Source organism: Melopsittacus undulatus, chromosome 4 (genome assembly GCF_012275295.1).
Source record: "Melopsittacus undulatus isolate bMelUnd1 chromosome 4, bMelUnd1.mat.Z, whole genome shotgun sequence".
Classification (NCBI taxonomy): domain Eukaryota; kingdom Metazoa; phylum Chordata; class Aves; order Psittaciformes; family Psittaculidae; genus Melopsittacus; species Melopsittacus undulatus.
This window is the reverse complement of record NC_047530.1, coordinates 79,930,061-79,953,097: the sequence shown is the minus strand read 5'-3', so window position 1 is coordinate 79,953,097 and position 23,037 is coordinate 79,930,061. Positions and strand designations below refer to the sequence as shown.

General features: G+C 40.2%; 1 protein-coding gene across 1 annotated transcript in view; it reads right to left on the bottom strand.

Annotated features, from left to right (window-relative positions):
* NCKAP5 (NCK associated protein 5) overlaps nt 1-23,037 on the bottom strand; it is a 388,757-nt gene that overhangs the window by 136,665 nt on the left and 229,055 nt on the right. The window contains exon 6 of the mRNA XM_005153771.3: nt 12,508-12,598. Within this exon, the coding sequence (XP_005153828.2) occupies nt 12,508-12,598 (91 nt within the window). The remainder of the gene's footprint in view (nt 1-12,507; nt 12,599-23,037) is intronic.

Sequence of the window (23,037 nt, the reverse complement as noted above, 5' to 3'; positions counted from 1 at the left end):
GAGCTTTCTTGACCTTGGCTTGGCAAGCCTCCTACCAAAACAGCTCTTCCCCTTTGCTGTCAAAGCAGCTCCACCAGCACCCAGTAGACCTGGCCTCCTAAACTGGGTGCCATGTTTCAGATACCCAAACCCCTGACTATGGTACCACCCTTCTAACCATCATTAACCTGCCCAATCCTCCTAGCCTTTTTAGGGTCCTCCCCTTTATCCTGGAGAATTGACAAAAAGACAATCTGAGTCCCTAACCACCTCTTCCATGGCTCTGCAGTCCTTCTTTATGTTCTCCAGGCTACTGCTATCTATATCGCTAGCACCCACATGAATCACTAGAAGTGGGTAATAGTCAGTAGGACCAGCCTCTCTGCAACATCCTTGATCCGAGGCCTTGGTAGGCAACACACCTCCCTTGAGACTGGGTCAGGCCAACAGATGGGCATTTCTGTACCTCTCAAAGTAGAGCCTCCTACCACTATGACCTGCTGCTTTTTCCTGGCAGCACCAGTAGAGATCTTCTTTAGCAGTGCATCAGCTGGGTGTTAATGGTGCAAGTGTGTTTCCTCATTAGCCCCCTTCAGGACAGTAAAGCGGTTCTGGGTGGGAATAACAGATTTAGGAGGAAGCCCCTTGCTTTTAATTGTCCTCTTCCTCCTTTTTTTTTTTTGTTGTTTTCTTTGTTTGTTAGCTTCCTAGCTTTCTGGGTTAGTGGCCTCCTTCTTTCCTCCACGAGCTACAGGGGATGCTTGAGGCCCCTGCACAGTTTGGGCCTGAAGGAAGCATCCCTGCTTCCTCTCAGCTTCCGTGACATCTTTCAGCCTATTGATAGCATCCCGCAGCTCAGCCCCTGCTGCAGCAGGACCTCCACCAGGGCTCACCGGGTGCAGCCCTGCCCATTCTCCACCTTTCCCTCACAAGACCAGTGCAGGCGCTCTCTACACTCTGAGCTCTGCACCGCAGCCTCCCCTCTTGTCGGCTCTGTCTGGGTGCTTACGCTGGCCACCGCCGGGGTAGCCACAGTAGAACTCCCAAACCGGGCCCTGGTCATAAGACGAGAGCTCACCAACGCACTCACCATCCCGCTCCCCCGTTAGCGCGAACTGCCATGTCCTGCTCGCCGCGCTCCCTGGGGCAGGTTTTCTCCCAGTCAGGGCGGGGCCGTCCCTCCTGGCTCCGCCCCCTGTGAGTCCCTGCTCCCCTCAGCTGAGCTGCCGGCTCCCGGGCAAGTCCTGTCGAGGACTTGAGGCTCCCTCGGTGGCTCCCGGCGCTCTGAGTTGAGGCTCCCGGATGCTGGAAGCTCAGGTGTTGAAGGCGTCCTCTCTCAAGCTACTCACCTCAGCAATTGACCCAAATCATAATTAACAATCTTAATTAACAATTGTTTACCGTGTTTCAATCCCTCTTGAACATGCCTTTTGAAATTTTGCAGTATCTTCTAATATGCTTTGTAACTTATTTTATGCAGTGAAACCTGTGATGTATAAAATACACTTGTATATTAAGTGAGAACAATGTGAAGTAAGAATGAGGAATTCAGAGTGATTCCTGCAAGAGAGGTAGTCACTGATATCACTGTGACCTGAGTATGTCTGTCCTATTTACAATATTCTTTTTTTAATTTTTTTTTACTATTGAGAATCCATTAAACACGATGATTCAAAAAAAGTGAGCAAGCAACCTAGAATGTACAAAACCCAAAATAATTCCATGCAACAAGACAGTGCAACCTAAATGATCTCTAAGTATAAGGCTGTGAAAATATGACTTTTAGTTTTACCTTGCATACTTCTATCTATGTATTTTCCTGATTTCTCTTGCTTTATTTTCTCCAAGTGGAAGGACAGACTAAAATATAGCTTTTAGATAGCACATCAGCAAGTGTAGTAATAACATATTTTTGTTTAGAACAAGCATCATTTTGTTCAGAATCAAAATTGAAAGAAAAGAATGCACCCATCACCGAAATTTTACAGAACATCCTAAATTGTTCACAGTTTAACATTAACGTTGTCAGGATAAGTACATGAAACTCTTCTTTCAAATCTCTGGATTTTACTTACAAAGTGAATGGAGTGAACAGTATCACTTCCCAGATTAAGTATATGTGACGGGTAAGAGTACAAAGTACTTTCTTTATGTTTTTGCTATGAGCCTCCGACCACTGGCATATCAATCTAAATGTACTACATATTATTATTCTTCACTCAAAACACTCCTCACTAGTACAAGCTATCACCCCTATTGAACAGGCCTGCAGTAACACTAATAAATTTCCTGATGATGCTTTTATCGGCTGTTCCATGCATCAGAAACATCTATTTTTCTAAAATAAGTTCAGATTAAAAGGACTGTAAAAGAAGAAAACCTTCCCAGTGAAGTTCACTTTTCAGTGCACTTATCAGATCAGCAAGAGCAGATGGGAGTTTCTTGTCTTCAGATCCACAGCTGAAGGTCAGTCCCAAGTGTCAAAGTAAACTACACTAACCTTGCAACCAAATATTGCTGTTGACACCATCCCGCCTTTAGTAAATGGATATTCACACTATCAACAGCAGCCTGGCCTCTGGCACTTCATCTACCAGAAGTGAAATGAAAGACTGCGCATTCTAGAGCTGACTCTTTCAAGCCAGGTTTCAGGCACAGTGGTGGCAGGGCAGTGTGGTGATACTTCATCATGTTTGTTGTTCCTTTTCAAAATGGAAGACTTCAGCTACACTGAATAGTGAAGCCAGCAGTAAAAAAACCCCTGTTCTAGAAGCTAAGCTGTTCCTTCTTCATATGTGTATATATGGTATTACAGGAAGAACATGCAGTGTGATTTTTCATGCAGATAGAATCATAGAATCATAGAACAGTTAGGGTTGGAAAAGACCTTAAGATCATCTAGTTCCATCCCCCCTGCCATGGGCAAGGACACCTCATGCTAAACCATATCACCCAAGGCTTCATCCAACCTGGCCTTGAACACTGCCAGGAATGGAGCATTCACAACCTCCCTGGGCAACCCCTTCCAGTACCCCACCACCATAACAGTAAAGAATTTGTTCCTTATATCCAGTCTAAACCTCCCCTGTTTAAGTTTTAACCCATTACCCCTTGTCCTGTCACTACAGTCCCTAATGAAGAGTCCCTCTCCAGCATTCCTGTAGGCCCCCTGTCAGATACTGGAAGACTGCTATGAGGTCTCCACACAGCCTTCTCTTCTCCAGGCTGAGCAGCCCTAGCTTTCTCAGCCTGTCTTCATACGAGAGGTGCTCCAGTCCCCTGATCATCCTCGTGGCCTCCTCTGGACTTGTTCCAACAGGTCCATGTCCTTTTTATGTTGAGGACACCAGAACTGCACACAATACTCCAAGTGAGGTCTCACGAGAGCAGAGTAGAGGGGCAGGATCGCCTCATTCCACCTGCTGGTCACGCTCCTTTTGATGCGGCCCAGGATACGGTTGGTTTTCTGGGCTGTGAGTGCACACTGAAGATGGCTCATGTTCATTTTCTCATCAACCAACACCCCCAAGTCCTTCTCCACAGTCTCTTCTCTGCCCAACCTGAAGCTGTGCCTGGGATTGCTCTGACCCAGGTGTAGGACCTTGCACTTGGCATGGTTAAACTTCATGAGGTTGGCATCAGCCCACCTCACAAGTGTGTCAAGGTCCCTCTGGATGGCATTCCTTCCCTCCAGCGTATCAACCAAACCACACAGCTTGGTGTCATTGGCAAACTTGCTGAGGGCGCACTCAATCCCACTGTCCATGTCACCTTATAAATTGGTTCATTGTAGTACCATACTTAATCACCTTTCCTACCAGGAAACCTATATGCAGCATGTAAATTTTCCTGAAGGAGTTTGTATTAAAGTAACTACACTTGGCTACAGTGATGCTATTGAAGTATCTAACTTTGACTGAAGTATAAAGAAGCCAAACTATTCTGAAAATTTAATTCAGTACGTTTTACGCAACAGCAATTTAAAGCATTAGAATTATTCTGGATTTAGATTGCTAAAAGAAGCTGACTTTCCTTCCCTTTGCAGCCTTTTTTGTTTTAATATTTTTCAAGGAGAGAATGCTAATATGGCATAATCTCCTTTTTTTTCTACTCAGCAAATAAAATTTTACCTTGTTTTTTCTACTTTCAATATTTAAAAAGTAACACTTTATGATGGTTGAATCCCAGTTCAGAATGCAGAGTGAACAGTAACTTTTAGGGAGATGTAGAAACAGGGAGAGAGCAAGTGACTTGGCCACACGTAAGACCCAACCTTGGAATACCAAGGAATAAAAATTGTTTTTCAGTTTTTCTGTCCCAACACCTCTGTCACTAGACAGCTGATTGCATAAAATGGTCTCTGTTTCTTGTTTCTTATTCATTATCCTTACTCAGAAAACACAAAGGAATCTATAGCTAAAAATACTTCTTACTTACTTGCCTGACCCTCCTGCCCAGCCTGAACCTCTCCAATACCAAACCAGGATGGGCAATGCTGTGTCAGCTCCAGAAAGCACTTCTGGATCCTCACATGGATCGGGATAGGCTACAGACAGGTAAGACCCCCTTATGAAAATTTTCTTTTGCTAAAGAGCCTGGAGACATGCTACAGACCTGGGAGCACGAAAAGCAGTTACCAGATGGCACATGGCAACTCCCTGGGGATCTCTCTACTCTGCTGGGAAACAGAGCAGGTCCTAAAGAGATGCTGGGCTCCACAGCGAGTGTGCCATAACAGCCCTGCAGACCTGCTTTCTCACACAGCCAAAAAATGAGCTGCCCTCTGCCTGTGTGCCAGGACAGGCCTGCTGCTGCTGGTAGACCTGATTTGATTTGTCTGAGAAACACATCCACATAAAGAGCCCCAGGTTGGCCTTCACATGCAGATATACCGACACCTCTCCAAGCAGAAGGTAGATTATCTTAAAACTGGTATTTGCTATAAACTCCAGGAGGTTGTTCCAGTCTCTTAGGATTACAAAATAGAGGCATGTTAGAGCCATATTCATGTCTTTTAAATACATTCCTGAATTAGAAACAAGGCAACCAGAACACCACCATTAAGAGCAAGATTAAGGCTGCAGACTACCTGCTGTGTAGAAATGGGAAGGCGCTGTCTGCATTATGATGACCTGTGTCAGTCAGGCTGTGAACCACATCATCACATTGCTTTCCAAATAGTGTCTCTGAAATTCTGTTATGCCTATTCCATATGTATAGGCTTCAGGCAATGTATATGGACTGATTTTTGTGGATTCACCCCACAAGAACTAGAAGGAAGATACGAGACAGAAACACTATATTGTAGAGGAAAATGGAAATGTAGAATTACAATAAGTATAATACATAACAGTACCAATCAAATCACCTCTTGTTACTCTAGATACATAGAGGATTCTGGGAAGGAAAGAATAGCCTGTTTTCTGAGAAACAGGCACACAAGTGGCACATTTCAGTTATGAGACTTTATGCTAAATGTAATGCCATTGCTTTGTTACTGTATTCCAAACAAAAAGGGAAAAACTATTTGCACATATGTTCCTTTCAACAAGACTGTCATTTAAAAGAGTGAGTGAGAAGCACCATCACTCTCCTTTGAGGGCAAGAATCCAACCTCATTTTAGTTAAATATAAGAACAAATATTTATCAGAATCTCTGCACAGTGGCAGAAATCCACCAGAAGAAAAGCCATAAGGAATTAGTTGCTACTGAACTAACCCTGAATTTTTCTGTACAGAAAAGCAGTCCAACAGCAAATGCTTTTCTCCTTTACTGCCTCAGATTTCCAGTGGAGCTCCCAAGGGTGCAGGTGTCTCCTCTTCTGCTTTCTCTGGGAGACACAAAACTGTTAAGCGTTGCCTAATAATATTTTTCTTAGCAGCTTGGAAATGGTTGATGCATCCTGTGGGCACTTCCAGTCCAGAGATAAAAGTTTAATTTTAAGGATATATTTCCTCTTTCTGCCGTAGAAGTTAGCATTAAAAATCCTATGTGAATTTCAGCTAGAGAATTCATGTAGTGCTGTTTTTATAATTCATGGCCATGCCCCATCCATAAAATGTTATATATCAGTGTCCTGAACATTAAGCTTGTATAATTTTAAGATAAAATTATATTCCCAATAGATACCATTTTTCTTCTCATGAAAGAGCTGTTAACAGCAATGGCTGTGCAAATTAGAAGTGACAGTCACAACAACTGTTCTATACTTGAGTCTCACAAAGCATGCAGACAAAAAATTGGGTTGATCTGGCCAACAATGACACCTGAAATGTGCCTGTATCACTCACAGCGACACCTGCTTCAGAAAGCAACTGGCAAACCCCTCCAGACTACATAACTGAGAACTACAAGTCTTGTAGGGCTGGAATTATTTCGACTGAAACTATTGGTATTATTTATAGATAAATACTGTTTCTAAGCTTTGGATAAGGCAGGCACATGTACACATCTTTATATTCAGCAAGAGGGCAGAAAATGGATCTGAACTTTCCTATATTCAAAGCCACTCCTTCTGTGAAGCTGCAGTGTGAGTTAATGATTGCACTGGTGGTGATGCCCTGAAAATGGGACAGATGTCCCCCATGGAGCTGTATGCCATTATTCTCATGGTGCACACTACAAACTGAGAAAACCCTTCGGAAGTCATTACTTCTCAAAATCTTGTCATCCCTCCACAGTGAGAAAATAAACCAGCTGAAACAGTGTCACAGCTCTTAGTGAGAAGGGCCCATCCAAATACTTAGGCTGCAATTGCTCAAACTGCAGCCACTTTGATACCAGTGTAGTCACATGGGAGCCAAAATGAGAAGTGAAGCAAAAATGAGACAGGGGACATACCACTTACAGAAAGAAAGAGAAGAAATCAAGCTGTTCTCCTTTGCATCAAGAGCCAAAGAAACCTGAAAATGTGCCCTGCTATTAGGGCTACCTATAATCCCCATCAGGTCTTCAAGCCCAGCTTCATTTGGTGTTGACTCAGTAGCACTAACCTCAGCACAGGGATCATTCTCCATGACCAACCCCCTAGACCATTACTCCTGTCCTTCTCCTCTTGAATTTCTGTAGTCATTCTCTGAAGACCTGCACTATCCAGCAGAAAATCTCCTGTAGTACTCTAGACTGTATCAGCTGGTCAAAGACATCATGTACTAGCAAAGAGGTTGAGGGATGACAGGGCCAGTGACATTGCATGGGTGGCTTCATGCTATCTACAGCTTGGGATTTCAGTTCCTGCTGATCAAAAGAATGTGCCTGGTCACCACAGCAGTATTTGAGCGCAAATCTCAAAGAAGCACATTGGGGTTCTGAACACGTTACAACCCCTGCAAGTCATAAGTTTTTATTTCCCTAAGTTTTCAATTCATGTATCAAAATCCCTGATCTCCCAACAGCAAACCCCACTTCTATATTTTGTGATTCAAGACAGGCTAGCTCTGCTTGAAGACCATCAAAGTTCCACTTTGAAATTGATTCCTTTTGTATTAGACGTATCTGTATGTTAAACAAACTCCTTAGGGGAAGTAAGCTTTTTTCAAAGTTTACAAGGAAATATGAAAAGCTTTTTTTCTTTTTTTTTAATCTCTTCATTATCTAGCTTAGTACTTTCAACAGTTCCTACTACCACAGAAGTAGCAGTTCATACATATGATAACAAATATATTTGAGATTAAATGATATGGTTTTTGCCTCTTTATACAGACAAAGGTTAAAGATGGACAGATAATGTGAATTTGTCCAAGGAAAGTGAGAGATTTGTAGCAAATGAAAAAATTAAAATCTAGTCTCCCAAACACACGGCTTTAAAGAGCAGATCATCCTTCCTCTCCGATGTGACTGCACCATGTCTGTCCTGAGCTTTAGTGCACACGTTGACAAGTCCAGAATTATAACAAGCTGTGAACTCACAACAAACACACTTCACCATTTAGCTCACTGTACACTGACTTAAAGTCAAATGAAATTTAAAAAAAAAAAAACAAACACCTTAAAGTCTTTGAGTGATCTGTAATCAGGTAAAACTCTACCTAGATATCCAGTATTGTGATCAAACAGGAAAGAGAATCTAGTTTTTATATCTAAATCATGAGGACAAATTTAGGAAGAAGTCTGTGTGATGCTTGTTTTAATATCTTGGGTTCAAGTACTGCACACAATTATTTCTAGGGATAATTCTTCATCTTAAAGTACTTGTGTCTTGAATGAGAATAATATTAACGTATGGGACATTGGTTTGTCCTTTCATAGTCTTATTTTCAGATGAGCAATGCTCTTGGGAACATCATAAAGCTCTTACTAGACCCTTTTGGTCAAGTAAACTTCTAAGCAAGAAATACTACGGTTCAAGGCAATTCAATTCACACATATTCTTGTCTACATTTACATGAGCATTCATTATCTTCCCTAAGTTATTATTATGTAAAGTGGTAACAGAGGAGAATTTTATGTACAATCCTGCTTCTGAATTCTGTTAACCTAATCACATCATCCATCTGTAAGTCCAGCAAATTTAATTCCCACAGGGCAACTAGCTCTATGAAAAGGGTTAGAATATTTTACTTCAAGTAAGAATCCCAGCAAGACCTAACATAGTATTGCAGTAATACTGCATGGTCTAAGCTCCATCTTATTATTATTCTTCCAACGTGATCACTATGCAACATTTAATGTTCATTAGCAAGAATATTTATTCTGGAGTCAGGCATATTGGTATTATAATAAGAACTCAATTTCATACATCCCAGAACAATAATTAGATTTGTAAAAAACAAATATGTAGACAATGGTCAATAGATCAAAAGTGTTTACTGCACAGAGGTATCTTTTATGACTATTCAGATATTAATTTTAACAGGCTTCGCACACTAAAACTAACCATGGTGTCAGAGAATATAGGACATGTTGATAAGTCACACTGGAGATCACTTAGGTCATGTCCTCATTTGTTGTGAAATGTATGGTTGTGACACTGCAGTAAAAACTGATACTCTATTGCACTGAGTATTGATCATATTGTTCCGATCATACCATAGTTATCACTGAGAACAGCTGATTCAGAATATGTTCTGTAAGGTACCTGATTGTAGGGGATGGCTTTCAAAATATCGTTACTATTTATACATTCAATAACTTTTGTGTATGAAGATATATGTATGTCATTTGGAATTCAAATCATAAAAATCTTTTTTTGCACATTTCAGCTCACATCTGTACTTCATTTACAAATACAGGATAATAATATGGTTATCAGGTTTCCCAAAACCTGACTACATCAGTGTTTCTAAGAAACATTACCTAGGTTGTACATTCAAACTATTCCCATTTGTGAATTACTCTTAACAAATATAGCAAAAAAACTGTCTGAATGTACTTGGAAAGATAAAATGAAATTCTTCTATTGCTATATCGATGCCTCTTGCCAAACCTGGACACTATGTTTGCACTAAAATTTATCACATATTTAGATATGTTCATCCATGATTTCCACACAGTTGGTTTCAATAACATATTGTGTTATATAATGCTTTATTAGTACATATTCCAATGTTAAAATACTTTGTAAAACTTTCAGATCACATATTCTTTGCCAACAATTTGTTCTGAAGAGCATTTCAGGTATTAGCTTTCCTTATTACATGCAGTTGTTCCCTAAATCACACTGCATACTTTTTGAATGAATAACAAACACACCTCCAGTGAAGCCATTTCTGACCTACATATAGCCATATGAGTGCAGAAATGTGCTGTTTTGCATGTGAATAGAGCCATTCCTTGAAATTCCCAGAAAAAAAACTATTTGTTCAGAAGTTTGTCATAAAAGTGAACAAAAGGGATGTGAGGCTGAAAAAGGCAGAGACATTCAGAAAAAAAAAAAAGCTCATGGAAATGGTCTGCATTATTTTACTTATTTTACTAATCACAGACTAATATATGATGCCATATATGTATTGCGTGAATATGATGCAGTAGCTTAGCTATTCCTTCAGGAAAGGAAAAACCATTGCTTCTGAGTCATGAATTAGGAAAATAAATTTGTAAGCAAACAAAATTGCATACTGACAATACGGAAGAAATGAAAATTGCTAAAAACCAAGATGACTTTGATATCATGAATGAAAACATTCCCAAGAATAGCAAGAGAAGGAAGGTGTCATACAACGTGGAGATTTAAAATAATTCCAGAGTAACAGGTATATGGGTGCTTTAAGCTCCTGGGAGAGAGATGGCTTCACTCTGTAAAATAGCTAAGCTAAGGTTTCAGGAATCATCCCAGCTACCACATGCAGGTTCAAACAAAACCCCATGTCCAGAAGAAGAGGAAAAAGGGGGTTAGACAACACTTTGTTAGGTGGAGGGGGCTGTTTGCCGAAGCTGAAGGAAAACAAAGAATTATTCTTGCTATCATTTAGCTGGGCAGAACTGCCTTATTTTATTGGTCAGAAAATAAGCCCAAGAGATTTTGCACAAAACACACCACAGTGCCCATTCTCCTGGCTGGCAAAAGGCAAAAAATGCCCACATCAATATGGTCCCAAAGGAGGCAAAAGCAAAACCCTAACCAAATTATCTTTTGTTTTCAAGAATTAATAATAAAAGATGAAGAATACACAAGCACCAAAATTAGAATGACTAGTTTATCTCCCCTCTAGGAAAGCCACACACACAATTTTAAATTTCAAAAGACCACATAGCTTGTGTTTTTCCAGTTTAGTGCCCAAAAGAAAAATAAACCCTCAGTTTGATTGAAAGAAACTGAAGTACTTTTTTTGCTTTTCTTGTTGAGAGTGTTAACCCAAAGAAGCTAAAATGTAATTATGGTACCACCCTACTGTGGCTTCCATGGTAAGAGAGCATACAGAAGAGCAGGTAATAAAACCATTCCAGCTGTCTGTTACAGACAGACAAGTAATCCACTCAAAGGAGAGACTGATACCAGGCCCATTTCAGAAGATCACAGAATCACAGAATCCCGAGGGTTGGAAGGGACCTCAAAAGATCATCTAGTCCAACCCCCCTGCAGAGCAGGGAAACCTAGAGTACATCACACAGGAACTTGTCCAGGTGGGCCTTGAATATCTCCAACATAGGAGACTCCACAACCCCCCTGGGCAACCTGTTCCAGTGCTCTGTCACTCTCACAGTAAAGAAGCTCTTCCTGATGTTAACGTGGAACCTCCTATGCTCCAGTTTACACCCACTGTCCCATGTCCTACCACTGGATATCACAGAAAAAAGCCTAGCTCCATCATCCTGACACCCACCCTTTACATATTTGTAAACACTGATGAGGTCACCCCTCAGTCTCCTCTTCTCCAAACTAAAGAGACTCAGCTCCCTCAGCCTCTCCTCAGAAGGGAGGTGTTCCACTCTGCAGGAAGTATGGATTTAAAGTTCAAACCAAGAGGAGGGAACTGAGTTTTATTTTTGAATCCCAAAAGGGTATTGAGTAAACTATAGATGCTTTCTCACCAGTTTCTAAAAGCACTATCTTCAACAAAAAGTTTAATTTGACCTGAAATTAAATTTTACAGGGTATCATTTTAAGAAGAAAAAGTGATTATTTTGGAAGATTAATCTAAAAGAGTATTTTCCTTTCAATCCAAGCTTAAAATGAAAATTTAATCACAGTCATAAATACTCTTTAATATAAGTTTTGTTTAGCTATATTGCTGTATTTTTGAGCCATCAGTTGTAGGAATGCACTGATACAACTAGAATTGTGGAAGTGTTTTATCTGAAGGATCACTAACCAGTATAGATTTTATTATATTATGTCAGCTTTTTATGTCTTTATCAGGAATGCTTATTATGTTTAAAAAGATATAGGATAGGACTACTTCATTAAGTGGTTGTTTTTTTTTTAAGAATTCATGTGCAGAATATCTGATTAACTGGGAGGTACCTCATTCCTTTTTCCAGACACTTAACAAGGCTTTCCACCACTCCAGGTTCACCACTTCCAGAATACATCAGTACACTAGGAAAACAAACCTTTCCTTTCTCGTTACCTCTGAAAAACCTCTAAAATACTTGCTCTTCTAAATTCTGTTCAGAGACTCTCTCTACCCGAAGTGAAGCTGATAAACACACCTGCCAAAGCAGCAATAAGAAATTATGAAGCTTGATATGGAAATCTCATGGCAATAAAACTATGAGTGGATAAATTTAAACATCACAATCTGAAGGTCAAGATGTTAAAAGCATTTGTGTTTTCTAAAGATGCTGGAATATATCAATTAAAATATTAAGTGCTTTAATGAAGTCTAGAAAACTAGTTTCTCTGTCCCTTGTGAACTCTGAGGAGCAACAACTGTAGATAACACAATGACAATAAAAATGAAAAAAAACTTAAAACTCTGGTGAGAGAACACCTGGGAAAATGTAGATGGTACCAACCACCACTTACAAGTATTCATAAGTAATAAACAAATAGAGGAAGCAATGCCAGACCCATTTATTTCAGCAGTGCAATTTTTGTTTTAAAGAACTTTTCTATCACAAGAAAACAGGCAGTAAGTCACTAATACCTGATGTACCTTCATGATATTGACAGTTCCCTCTCCATGCTGGCCTGGGGATCCTTGACTCTGCAGCAGATTTCTCACTGTCTCCTCCATTCTAAAGAATGAAAATATTTATAAAAGTCAACTGTGTGCATTGTTAAAATCCTACTGGAGCTCAGTAACAAAAGTTAAAAACAAATGTGTGCAAAAGACATCACCTTGTCAACAGTGTATCCAAACAGCATGATAACATTACTGTCAGTTAGGAACAGAATCAGTCACATTAAAAAAAAAAAAAAAAACCCAACCTGCTGTATTTCTAGCCAATTGTGTGGTTTGTGCAATTTAGACAGACTGTCAAATACATTACCAGTATTTACTTTCTGTGTTATATAGGTGCAGCAGTGTGTACCAGTACATTTGTTTATAGAGGCACAGCTGCTGAACATTCACCCTTCTCTGCCCTTTCAAAGGGAAGTAAAAAGCAAGTGTAGGCTACAATCTGGTACTATCATCTCATGAAAACATAATCAACTTCTGTTCCATCAGTGAAAGAAGGAAGGTTTGCATACCATTTTACAAGGTGTTAATAGACACCATCAAAAGTTGTTTTTGATCAACACACATTCATCAAGCATGTTAAAACTGATAATAACACTAACCCTCCTGAATGGAGGCTGGAGAGAATAGAGTTTTGCTGCTTCACACAGTAAGACTGCTGAGAATAACAGAGGCCAGCTACAAAACACTGGTCCCATTTAAGATGGATCAGAAATCAAAATACCAAGGTTTTAGGAGATGTAACCGAGGCTAACAACAGATAAAGGTTCTGGTTTCAGCTGGTAAGGGGAGGAAATGGATCAAAACCTGGAGAAGCAGTGATGAACACAGCAACAAAGATGCTGTGTTTCATAACAAAAAGTGCTACGTGCCAATTCCAGCCAAAAGTCCTCAATGTTCTGCCCCACTCCCCATCTTCTTACCTGAAATATGACCCCTGTAGAGCTTTTTCTATGGACACCGCAATTATCCTCACTGTCCCTTTCATATTCTCTGTTCTTTTCTTTTTAAGCTATCCCAATTGCTCGACTTAATTGGAAAAACCACCCAGCTGGAAGAGGGGCTTGAGAAGGGAAAACTTCTGTGGCACAGGTGTGTGGGTGACATGAAGGCAGGGGAGAGAGAGAGGGATACCTTAAGCCATATTGTCAGATACCCTGTATATTAAAACTGACCCTCAAGAAAGAGACAGTAATTCTTAGGCATATCAGGCCAGAAACTGCCTGCTGTTGTTTATTTCTCCTGTGCTTAGGGAAACATGACTTCTGTGTACCATTCACAGCAAATACAATTAAGCAGAAGAATTATTCACAGTGTATCTTTTTGTTTTTGTTTTGTTTTATTTTATTTCTAAGGTAACAATCCAGCAAGACAGCAAATATTAGCTAACTCCTCTGGCCAGAGGCAAATAACATTAGCTTTTATACAAGCCTCATAGTCTTTCTGTTCTTTCAGTCTTACCAGAATGAATGGTATGGGCTAATTTAGCAATGATACGATGTTTTGCTAGCTTTTCTCCTTTCAAGTCAGCCAGCTACACTACTTTTTGAGATGCTGACAATGGGTATTCATTCTAATCAGATGAACACTGACATTTACTTATTCATATGATGGGTTTTTGTCATTGATGTGCAGACTTCTACACTGCCAGAATGCCCACAGAATACTTGGACCATCTGTTGACCAAATGTGCATGAAAACAAGCCAGCTCTAATCTCTAGTGCAGACAGTGGTGCAGTTTTTCAGTGGCAGATTGGAACCATTTCTGCTCATAGGCTGACCTTAATCACATGCATTTTACACAAAAGACTAAATCCTTTTGGTTCATAACATAAATTCCTGTGTAGTCCTCACTGAAAGATTTAATTTCTTAACATAGTCATCACTTCCCTTTTAAATAATGATGTAATAGGATTCTTCATTACTGTGTTTATATATGCATACACAGTTCCAGCTCTAGTCCTCCATAATGTTCTTACAAATTAATAAACAAGGAAAAATGGGAGAAGGAATAGATCCAACTATCACTAGAAACAAGAGTTTTTCAATTTAGGCCTAATAGTATTAGGAGAAAATATAGTCTAGTTGTGTACTACTATCATCAGTTAAACCAGCTCAGAAAAATTATGAAGAATTTTTAAATTCAATAGGTTATTTCATCTTCGGTCAAATTTAGATGGTCTCTTTTGGACAAAAGGCCCAGCCAAAGAGTCAAACAGCTTGTCAAACAGGGACTGGCAAGAACACAGTGTCATGTGGCAACTAGATATACCTCCCATCAGAACTTCCATTTCTGTGCAACTGAATAAGCTTCACAACATGACAAAGAGCTCAGTTAAACATAGTTAAGACTTGTTTTCTTGCTTGCACCTATTAGAAAAACGTTTGTAAGAGTTGATAGCCATAAATCTGAACCACAGGCATAACAGAGACACTCTGTGGTCATGTCACTATGAAGCCAACACTGAGAGGATCTCACAAGCCTTAGTTACCCATGGAATATCTGAAAGAGGAAAGAGAAAACTATTTTCTGTCACAGAAGGAGGTGAAATATGCTTACAGTCAAATTTACTGTAAAGCTCTGATGGCCCCTGCCCTTGCAGTTTATAAACTGCTTTGCACTAGCACCCCAGTTGTCCATTTGCAGCAAGAACTGCTTAAACAAACAGCTCAGGATAATATTCAAGGCTTGTTTCTTATGAATTAGAACCTCTGAAGCATGAATTAACGGCACCTTAATTGAAAAGTGATTGTTATATTATGATCTATAATATTCTCCACAGTGACAGTACATGCCAGAAGGATTTTGCATAAATGCTTTTTTAAGAATGCAAGAATAGTTGAGCCTCTATAAATTTCACTTGAAATCCCATGTTCTGCTCCCCAAACAAGGCTTCCAAAGGATGTGTAAATTTTGGAAGTGAACCGGAAACATTAGGAGCTTTATGAAAGGCTATTTCTGCACACTGACCTATTTTTTTTTCCCATCTGATAACCTCCTTCTGGTAACCATGAAAGGTTATCTTCTGTGGGTCATTATTCTAATATATTAGATGGACGCACCCCAACAGCAAGCACTTGCTGATTACAGCTAGAATAGTTGTTCTCCACACATGCATTCTGCCTGCTTGATGGACTATGCTAAAAAACCTGTTTTGTCAAAGATTCTGTGTATCTTATGTAACTACCAAGCTGTTACAAGCTGCAGAAACGATCTCCAAAGCTCACCATTCCTGAGTCTACACTCTTCAATCACTATTTATGAACATTTATTTTCCCCTTTCATTAGTGTTCTGTTTACCATGTCTGAAGCTTCTCAGTATAATTTTTTTTGTTACATCTATTATTTGAATAGAAAATGAAGTTTTTATTAAAACTGAAGTGTTCTTTTTCATTTTTTTTAAAAAAAAGGGATTTTTTTCAGGGAAAAATAAATTGAAACCCATGTTTGATAGAAACTTCTGAAGTTTCTTGGTAAAACATCAGTTTAGAGTAGGGAAACAGTCCTCTGCCAGTCCTAACCAAAGGATAAATTTCTTGAAGCATAAAACAGAAGTGAGGCACTCTAAAACCAGAATCTGTTCATGGAATATAAAAGTTTAAGGAATATAAAATATTAATGCTACTGTGGAAAGCACTGACAAGATTTCATCTGGAACACTATCTGGAATTACAATTACCAGTATTCAGGAGTGGCTCATTCAGAGAGGATTCAGTGAAGAGACAGCTCTGAGGTTATTTAGAGAAATTGAGAGTCTGTTCCATTGTCCTGGGTTCAGCAATAGCAGTCATTTTTCTCCTTCTTAGTAGCTGGTGCAGTTCTGTGTTTTTGACTTTCAGCCTGGGAAGAGCACTGATAACACCAATGTTTTTAGTTGTTGCTAAGTAATGTTTACTCTGATCAAGGACTTTTCAGTCTCATGCTCTGCCAGTGAGGAGGGGCATGGGAAGCCAGGAGGAAGCAGAGATAGGGCACCTGACCCAAACTAGCCAAAGAGGTATTCCATACCACAGCACATCATGCCCAGTATATAAACTGGGGGCACTTACCCGGAAGCACTAGATTCCTGCTCGGGTCAGGCTGGGTATCAGCCAGCAGGTGATGAGCGGCTGTATTCTCTTCCCTTGCTATTTCCCTTATCATTATTATTATTGGTGGCAGCAGCAGGAGTTTTGTGTTATACCTTAGTTACTGGACTGCTCTTATCTCAACCCATAGTATTTACATTCTTTCAATTCTCCTCCCCATCCCTCCAGGAGCAGGGTGGGGGAAGAAGAGGGGGAATGAGCGAGTGGCTGCATGGTTCTGAGTTACCGGGTGGGCTTAAACCATGACAGTCACAAGAAGAGGCTAAACAACTTACCTTGCTAAACTTAAGACACCAAGGACTTACACAGCTATGACTTCCCCAAAGGAACCAGTGAGAGAAATTAAAATGGAAAAGAAAACTACACTAATCCAAGGCAAATGACTGACAAAACAAGATGGGAATACGGTTGTTACAACCGTGTTTAGGCTGGAATTAGGACGTTTTTAATCACTGAAAAAGTGAGACTTTGAACCAGTCTGCCAAGTGGAGAACAGGATGAGAAGCTTAAACCGTTTTTAGCCAGAGTTGAACAGTTTATGAAATTAATTACATATCAAGGTTAAGAGCTGAGGACTTGAATTTGCGATCAATGGGTCCTTGCTGCTATTCTTCCTGAAATAAAATCACTAATTTCTACATTAAAAATGTAGTTTGTCCTGTGTTATTGAGAGAATACCAGGAAACAAATCCAACTGCAACATACAGTTATTTATATTGGCTTTGTTTCTGTGTGTGTTTCTGGGCAACGGGGGCAGAGGAATCTCTAGAAAGGAGGAAAGAGTGTTCCCTGCCCAGGGAGCAGAACATCAGGCACAGATGCTCAGGCGTCCAAGATGGCAGAAGGAAGCTTCCTCTGTGTTTTTGCTGCAACTCAAATCTTGCCTGGAAGCCAAGACCTGCCTGCAAGGACCCACTGAGCTGTTGGAGACTTGCTGTTAAAGCTCCTTGATGTTATATTTCTGACAGTTCTGCTGCCTCCATCTCCTGCCTGGCCTCACTGCTGCAACTCAGGGTGTGCACCAGAGAAGTTTCAACCAGACCAGGCAAGACAGACCCTGCTGGGGTTAATGCTTGACTGCTGGGCAGTTACATTTCTGACTTTCAATTTTCTCAGCGCCATCACCTTCCTAAATGGGCACATCCTCTGTGCAGTCCCCCAACAATGCTGGGAAATGATCAGGAAACCTGCCTGCTTTGTGCCTCTCCTGGTTCTGTCATTTCAAGTGGACCAAAGACATACTCTAGTATGTTGGGGTCCCGCCCTCAAGCACAGATTTTAAGACCATACAGGAATTATCTTCCCTCAAATACACTAACTCAAGGAGGCACGAGAGTTCTTTCAGCCACCTAACTCTGCAGAACCTTCATATAATTCCCACTTCCCAAAAAGGCGTTTCAGGCGCCTCTCACCTAGGTTTATTGATTCCCTTCCTTGAGGGAAGTTCACCACAGCAATTTCACATGTGAAGAGGATTTTTTCTGACCAACCTCTCTGCTGTGCAGGACATGCCTTTATGCCCTGTCTCATTGCAGAGGAAAGCCATTCTCTTCTTCAGTTCTTTCTAGCATATCCCTTAGAAGGGTTTGATCTCCCCAGACATAAAATCTTTCCTTGACAGAGCAAGTTTTCCTTGAAAAAAAATCCTTCCCATATACCCTTATCTTTGATTCCTCTTCTAGCACAGGAAATAAATACTCTCTATAGCCCATGCTCTGCTCAGCCACATCCCATACAGCCCTTTTACAATTCTCCCTCCAAGGAACAGGTAGCACATAGCTGTTCCAGCCCCAGAAGGTGCATGACAGATTCAATCCCTTCTCCCTTGACCTATTTCCTTCAAGATTTCTACAGGTTGGCAGCTACCTTTTGCTAGACACTACCACCTTCCCTTTTCATCACCTTCAAGCTGAGGTGACAGCATTTGGTGGTTATTTCTAATGCTTGTCACAGGAATTCCTTCAACTTGATAGTGACTCACAGAGTCAGTCACAGAGAGGTGTCCAAAGCTTTCTATAGTATCTTTCTTCTGCAGCAGCTGATGTTTGTATTTCAGTTTTTTCCTTCTCCTCATGGCAGGCAGCAGGTGCAGGACTTTTTTCAAAGTCTTAGAGAAAAGTATTAGTAACAGATCTTTCTCCATCTTTGACTTAACTTACTTCAGTGTTACTAGAATTCTCAGGTGGGTATTTTCTTTCGGCTTCTATGTGTCATACAGTGAAGCTTCCTGCCTCTCTCCTGGGCAGTCTGGCTTAAGTCTCTTGACTTATATTTGTAATCACAGCCTCCGTAGAGATGTGTCCTGGGTACCAGCTCCTTGAGCTGCCTGACTCCTTCCTACCACCTGATCACAGATGAAGAACCAGGGCTCCATGTGGTATTTCAGTTCCTTCAGCTCTTGGTTCACCTGTGAACTAGCTGATATTTTCGCGAGATGGACTTCAATTATCTCTCTGGGGACTGCAATCTGGCTTTGGTGGTAGACTTCAGTGCCTCTGCCAATGCTTCCAGCAGTCTCTCAAACCCACAATCCAATAAACTAAAAAGCTTCTCTGACTCAGCTCCCAGAGATTATTTTGCTTACTCATACTTAGTTCTTAACTTAAGATTCTGGGTTACCTGTGCCTGACTTTTCTCAGTGCACCATTCAAAGCTATGCAATGGATTGAGTTAGACTTTCTCCTTACAGTGAGTTCCAAAAACTACCGAAAGGCTTCAAAGTAAACAAACTCATACAAGTCTCCCTCCCAAACAAATAAAAATATCCAGATTTTAGATCAAGCACCAATTTTTTTTTAAACAGGGAAAATATCAAAGTGGCTTTACAAGACAAAACAAAAAAAAAACTCACATCAAACAGCAGTTCTTGTTCACTGCATCCCTGCAGGAGTCTTCCCTTTTACCTCATTTCAGCTAAGTTAGTGGCTCTCTGAACCACACTCTACTTACCCTCTCTGGCCCCAAGGACTTCCATTAACTCTAGATATGGCTGCCTGCTCTCCTCAACTCTCCCCCTGATCTTCAGGCTCATCTCCAGACTGTGCAGTGACCTCCAGACACAGACACAGCCTTGACATATGCTGCTTTCCACCATGAGCCATGGTGATCCCCAGGACAAAGTGTTCCCTCCTTCCCATGGCCGTTTCCAAGCCTACTGTTCTCAGGGCACCTACTGCAGAGACCCTGCAGCACACTGTTGGGCTGTAGCTTCAGGTGAGTAGGTAGCCAGGAGACAGACACAAGCTTCTCCAAAGAATTTAGATATTAAAAAAGGATTAAACAAAAAACAAAGAAATAAGTGAAAACAGGTATGTGATAAAGTTAAAAGAGAACTGACAGATGGGAAATGCTGGGGCTTTAAACCCCAAGGGGTTTCCTCTGCATTTTCAGTTCTGATTAGGAGATGACATTGGTATATGCCTTACAGCAGTGTGCTTGGTAAACCCTACAGAAGGCACAATATCCACCCTTAATATTTCAGTTGGAAAATAAAGCGATATCCTTTGTAACAGCAACAGAAAGACACATATATAATGTATAATTTATGTTTGTTCTTTCTGTTCATCCGTACAGGTGCTTATCAATGCATAAATACCAAGGCAAATTCTCCTGCTGCAGCACCATCATGACCCTTTCCCCGATACAGGCTCTAAGCAGCGAGTTCAAGCCTGTAGCATTTGCTAGTGGCAAATCCAAACTGCCCAAGCCATGCTCCTTTCACATACTCATGATAAACACTCCTTATAAAAATATACTCAAAGCATATTCAAACTATTACCCAAAGGGCAAGCTATCTAAGGAAGAGTAGCACATAAATGAAAGTATCTTGTGCATGACGAGGGCAAGTACCACAAGGCCATGCTGGAATGAAACAGGTCTCAAACTCTATTGACATGATTGGAGAAGGATCCTTCTTTTGAGCACCTAATCAGGTGCTCTGTCCGCTAGACCATACCGTCACTTGGAAATTATACAGAATTCAAAGACTGAGCACAGCCTTCACTTAGTTGAACCACTGACCATTGAACCCACTGGAAATTTTCAATTAAAATAATGTGAATGTGTGCCTTAAGCCTCAGATAAACAGGGTAGGATTTTAAAAGACCTCAGCACTGACATATCACTGCTCCCACACAAGTCTGAATTCTGTTATCATGCAATGGCAGACCTGACATTTCTCTGAAACTGCTCTAACTACCATCTGAGCCAGGAAAAGTTGGAAATGTTTCCACTGTCTCTTTCAGCTATACAGATTTCACTCATCAAATTTATGCATACAGCAAAAAGTTTCTGAACTGCAATAGAAACCAGTGGTAATGTTTATTTCTGTGCTGACAGATAGATAGATAGACAAATGCCATATGGACTGTATAGGTGACTTCCATCACCAGCCTTGTATATGGTTTCGTAAGTTATAGGCATGGAGGATTAAACAAAAAACACTCCAAGACTAAGCCTTACAGAAAAGCTTCTCACAAGCAATTGAAAGGATTTATCAAGTGGAAGGACGTCCCGCTTGCAATTCCCCAGTAACATACTTGGGACCTTAGGAGAGGAGATATTTTCATTAGCTATAAGTGGATAGATCCAGACATGTACAGAAAGCTAATTCTCATGTCAGCTTAAACATATGCTTGTAAATTCAAACTCTATTCATGCTGGAGGCACTAGAAATAGTCACAGTGTTTCAGTACCAGAAAAATCATGGACATCTATAAAATCAGAATGCAAATATTTCCTATTTAAAATAATGTGGGTTTTTTCTTTTTTACTTTTTTCTTGTTTTCTACATATATAAAAAAATTGCATTTCCATATTTGCAAATATATATAAAAATGGATACATATATCTGCCAGCTCCTACAAATACAGTTATTTAATTCTACATATAAGCACACTGATACAGACAAGCCACTATTACTTTAAGCTACTTATGGGAATGTAAAGTGACTCAAAACTAAAAAGCTCTTATTCAATCCTTAGTCCCAGCTCCAAGGTGGTACCAAGATCACCCTGACATAGCTACATACATTTCTATGTGTTCCCAAGAATAGCAAAGATGCTATGTGGAGGGAGGCAGCTCTCGTGGGGTTGAAGGAGGTACAAGAGAAATGCAAGATGAAAATGAAGTCTGTCAACAACTAGCATTTGCAGAACCCTCCACAATGCAAACAATCTTTTCTTTCACATTTTCACACTACACAGCCCACTGTGAAGCTTTCAGGCTCAGACTGAAAAGTGCTGTGGTAGATGGTCACCTGTGCTGTCAAGAGTACAGACAGCAGCTGGAAGAAAGCTGAAAAGAGGAGGGACTTTCTTTTCTCCTTTTTCTTCTGTTTTCAACCCTTCTGACTCTTCAGTCACACGCATAACATTTAAAACATACAATTCTTCTGCTTAAGAGCTAGTGAGCATGCATATTATTGCTGTACGGGACAAGATATAACTATTTTGATTCAGTCTACTGAGTAAGCATACTGTTAAAATTAAAAAGGTTTCATTATACTGAACACCATTCAACATGTTCTGATATTTTCAGAAGCAAAGACTGTAAAGTTTATTAAATCCTTGCATTTTTTTTCCCTTTAAAATGTCATTTGTGAATTTCACGCTTTTAAAAACCTAACTCTTGATAGAGGTAATGGAACTCTAAATAAACGTTCAAGAAACCACTCCTGGTTTCATTCAATAACCTAAATCTCACATCAAAAATCAAATTCACAAGCCAGCACCATCCCTTACCTGACACTATAAAGCCAACTATAAAGGCCTGAAGGCAAAACTCCTGCAAACCTTAACTACACGGGATTCAAGTATGACAGGAAAGTTTCCCACTCTGAACTTAGATTCCTCCCTCCCCCTCTTCCCCTCCCCACCACCCCACCAAAATGGGTCACCTCAGATATTCACAGAGAACATCAAGAACCAACAGAACACTGAGAAGCAATGAGTCCAGTTCCCAACCATGAGATTCATTTTAAAAAGGAAAAAAAAAAAAGGAACAAGGAAAAATAAAAGGGAACAAGGAAAAGGAAATGTGAATGGAAAAGGAAATAGAAAAGGAAAAGGAAAAAGGAAAAGGAAAAGGAATAAGGCAGGGACACTTTCATGCCTCTATGTTAAGCATCGTAAAGCATTCCCTGATTCTTTCCAAACACATTACTCTATCACAGCCATTATCTATTGTATGAAGTAACAGCAGGAAAGAACCACACCAGAATACACACATTTAACATGCCAAGCTTGTCACTATTGAAGTCCATCTCTTTAAATTGTACTATCCTGCAAACTAACTGAATAAAAGCAAGGGAATATTGCTGTATGTAGCATTTGTACTGAAAACTGTCTCTGCTGTATTATATGTTCTTCCACTACTGCCTGCTCCCATTTTCCCCTAGCTGAAGTA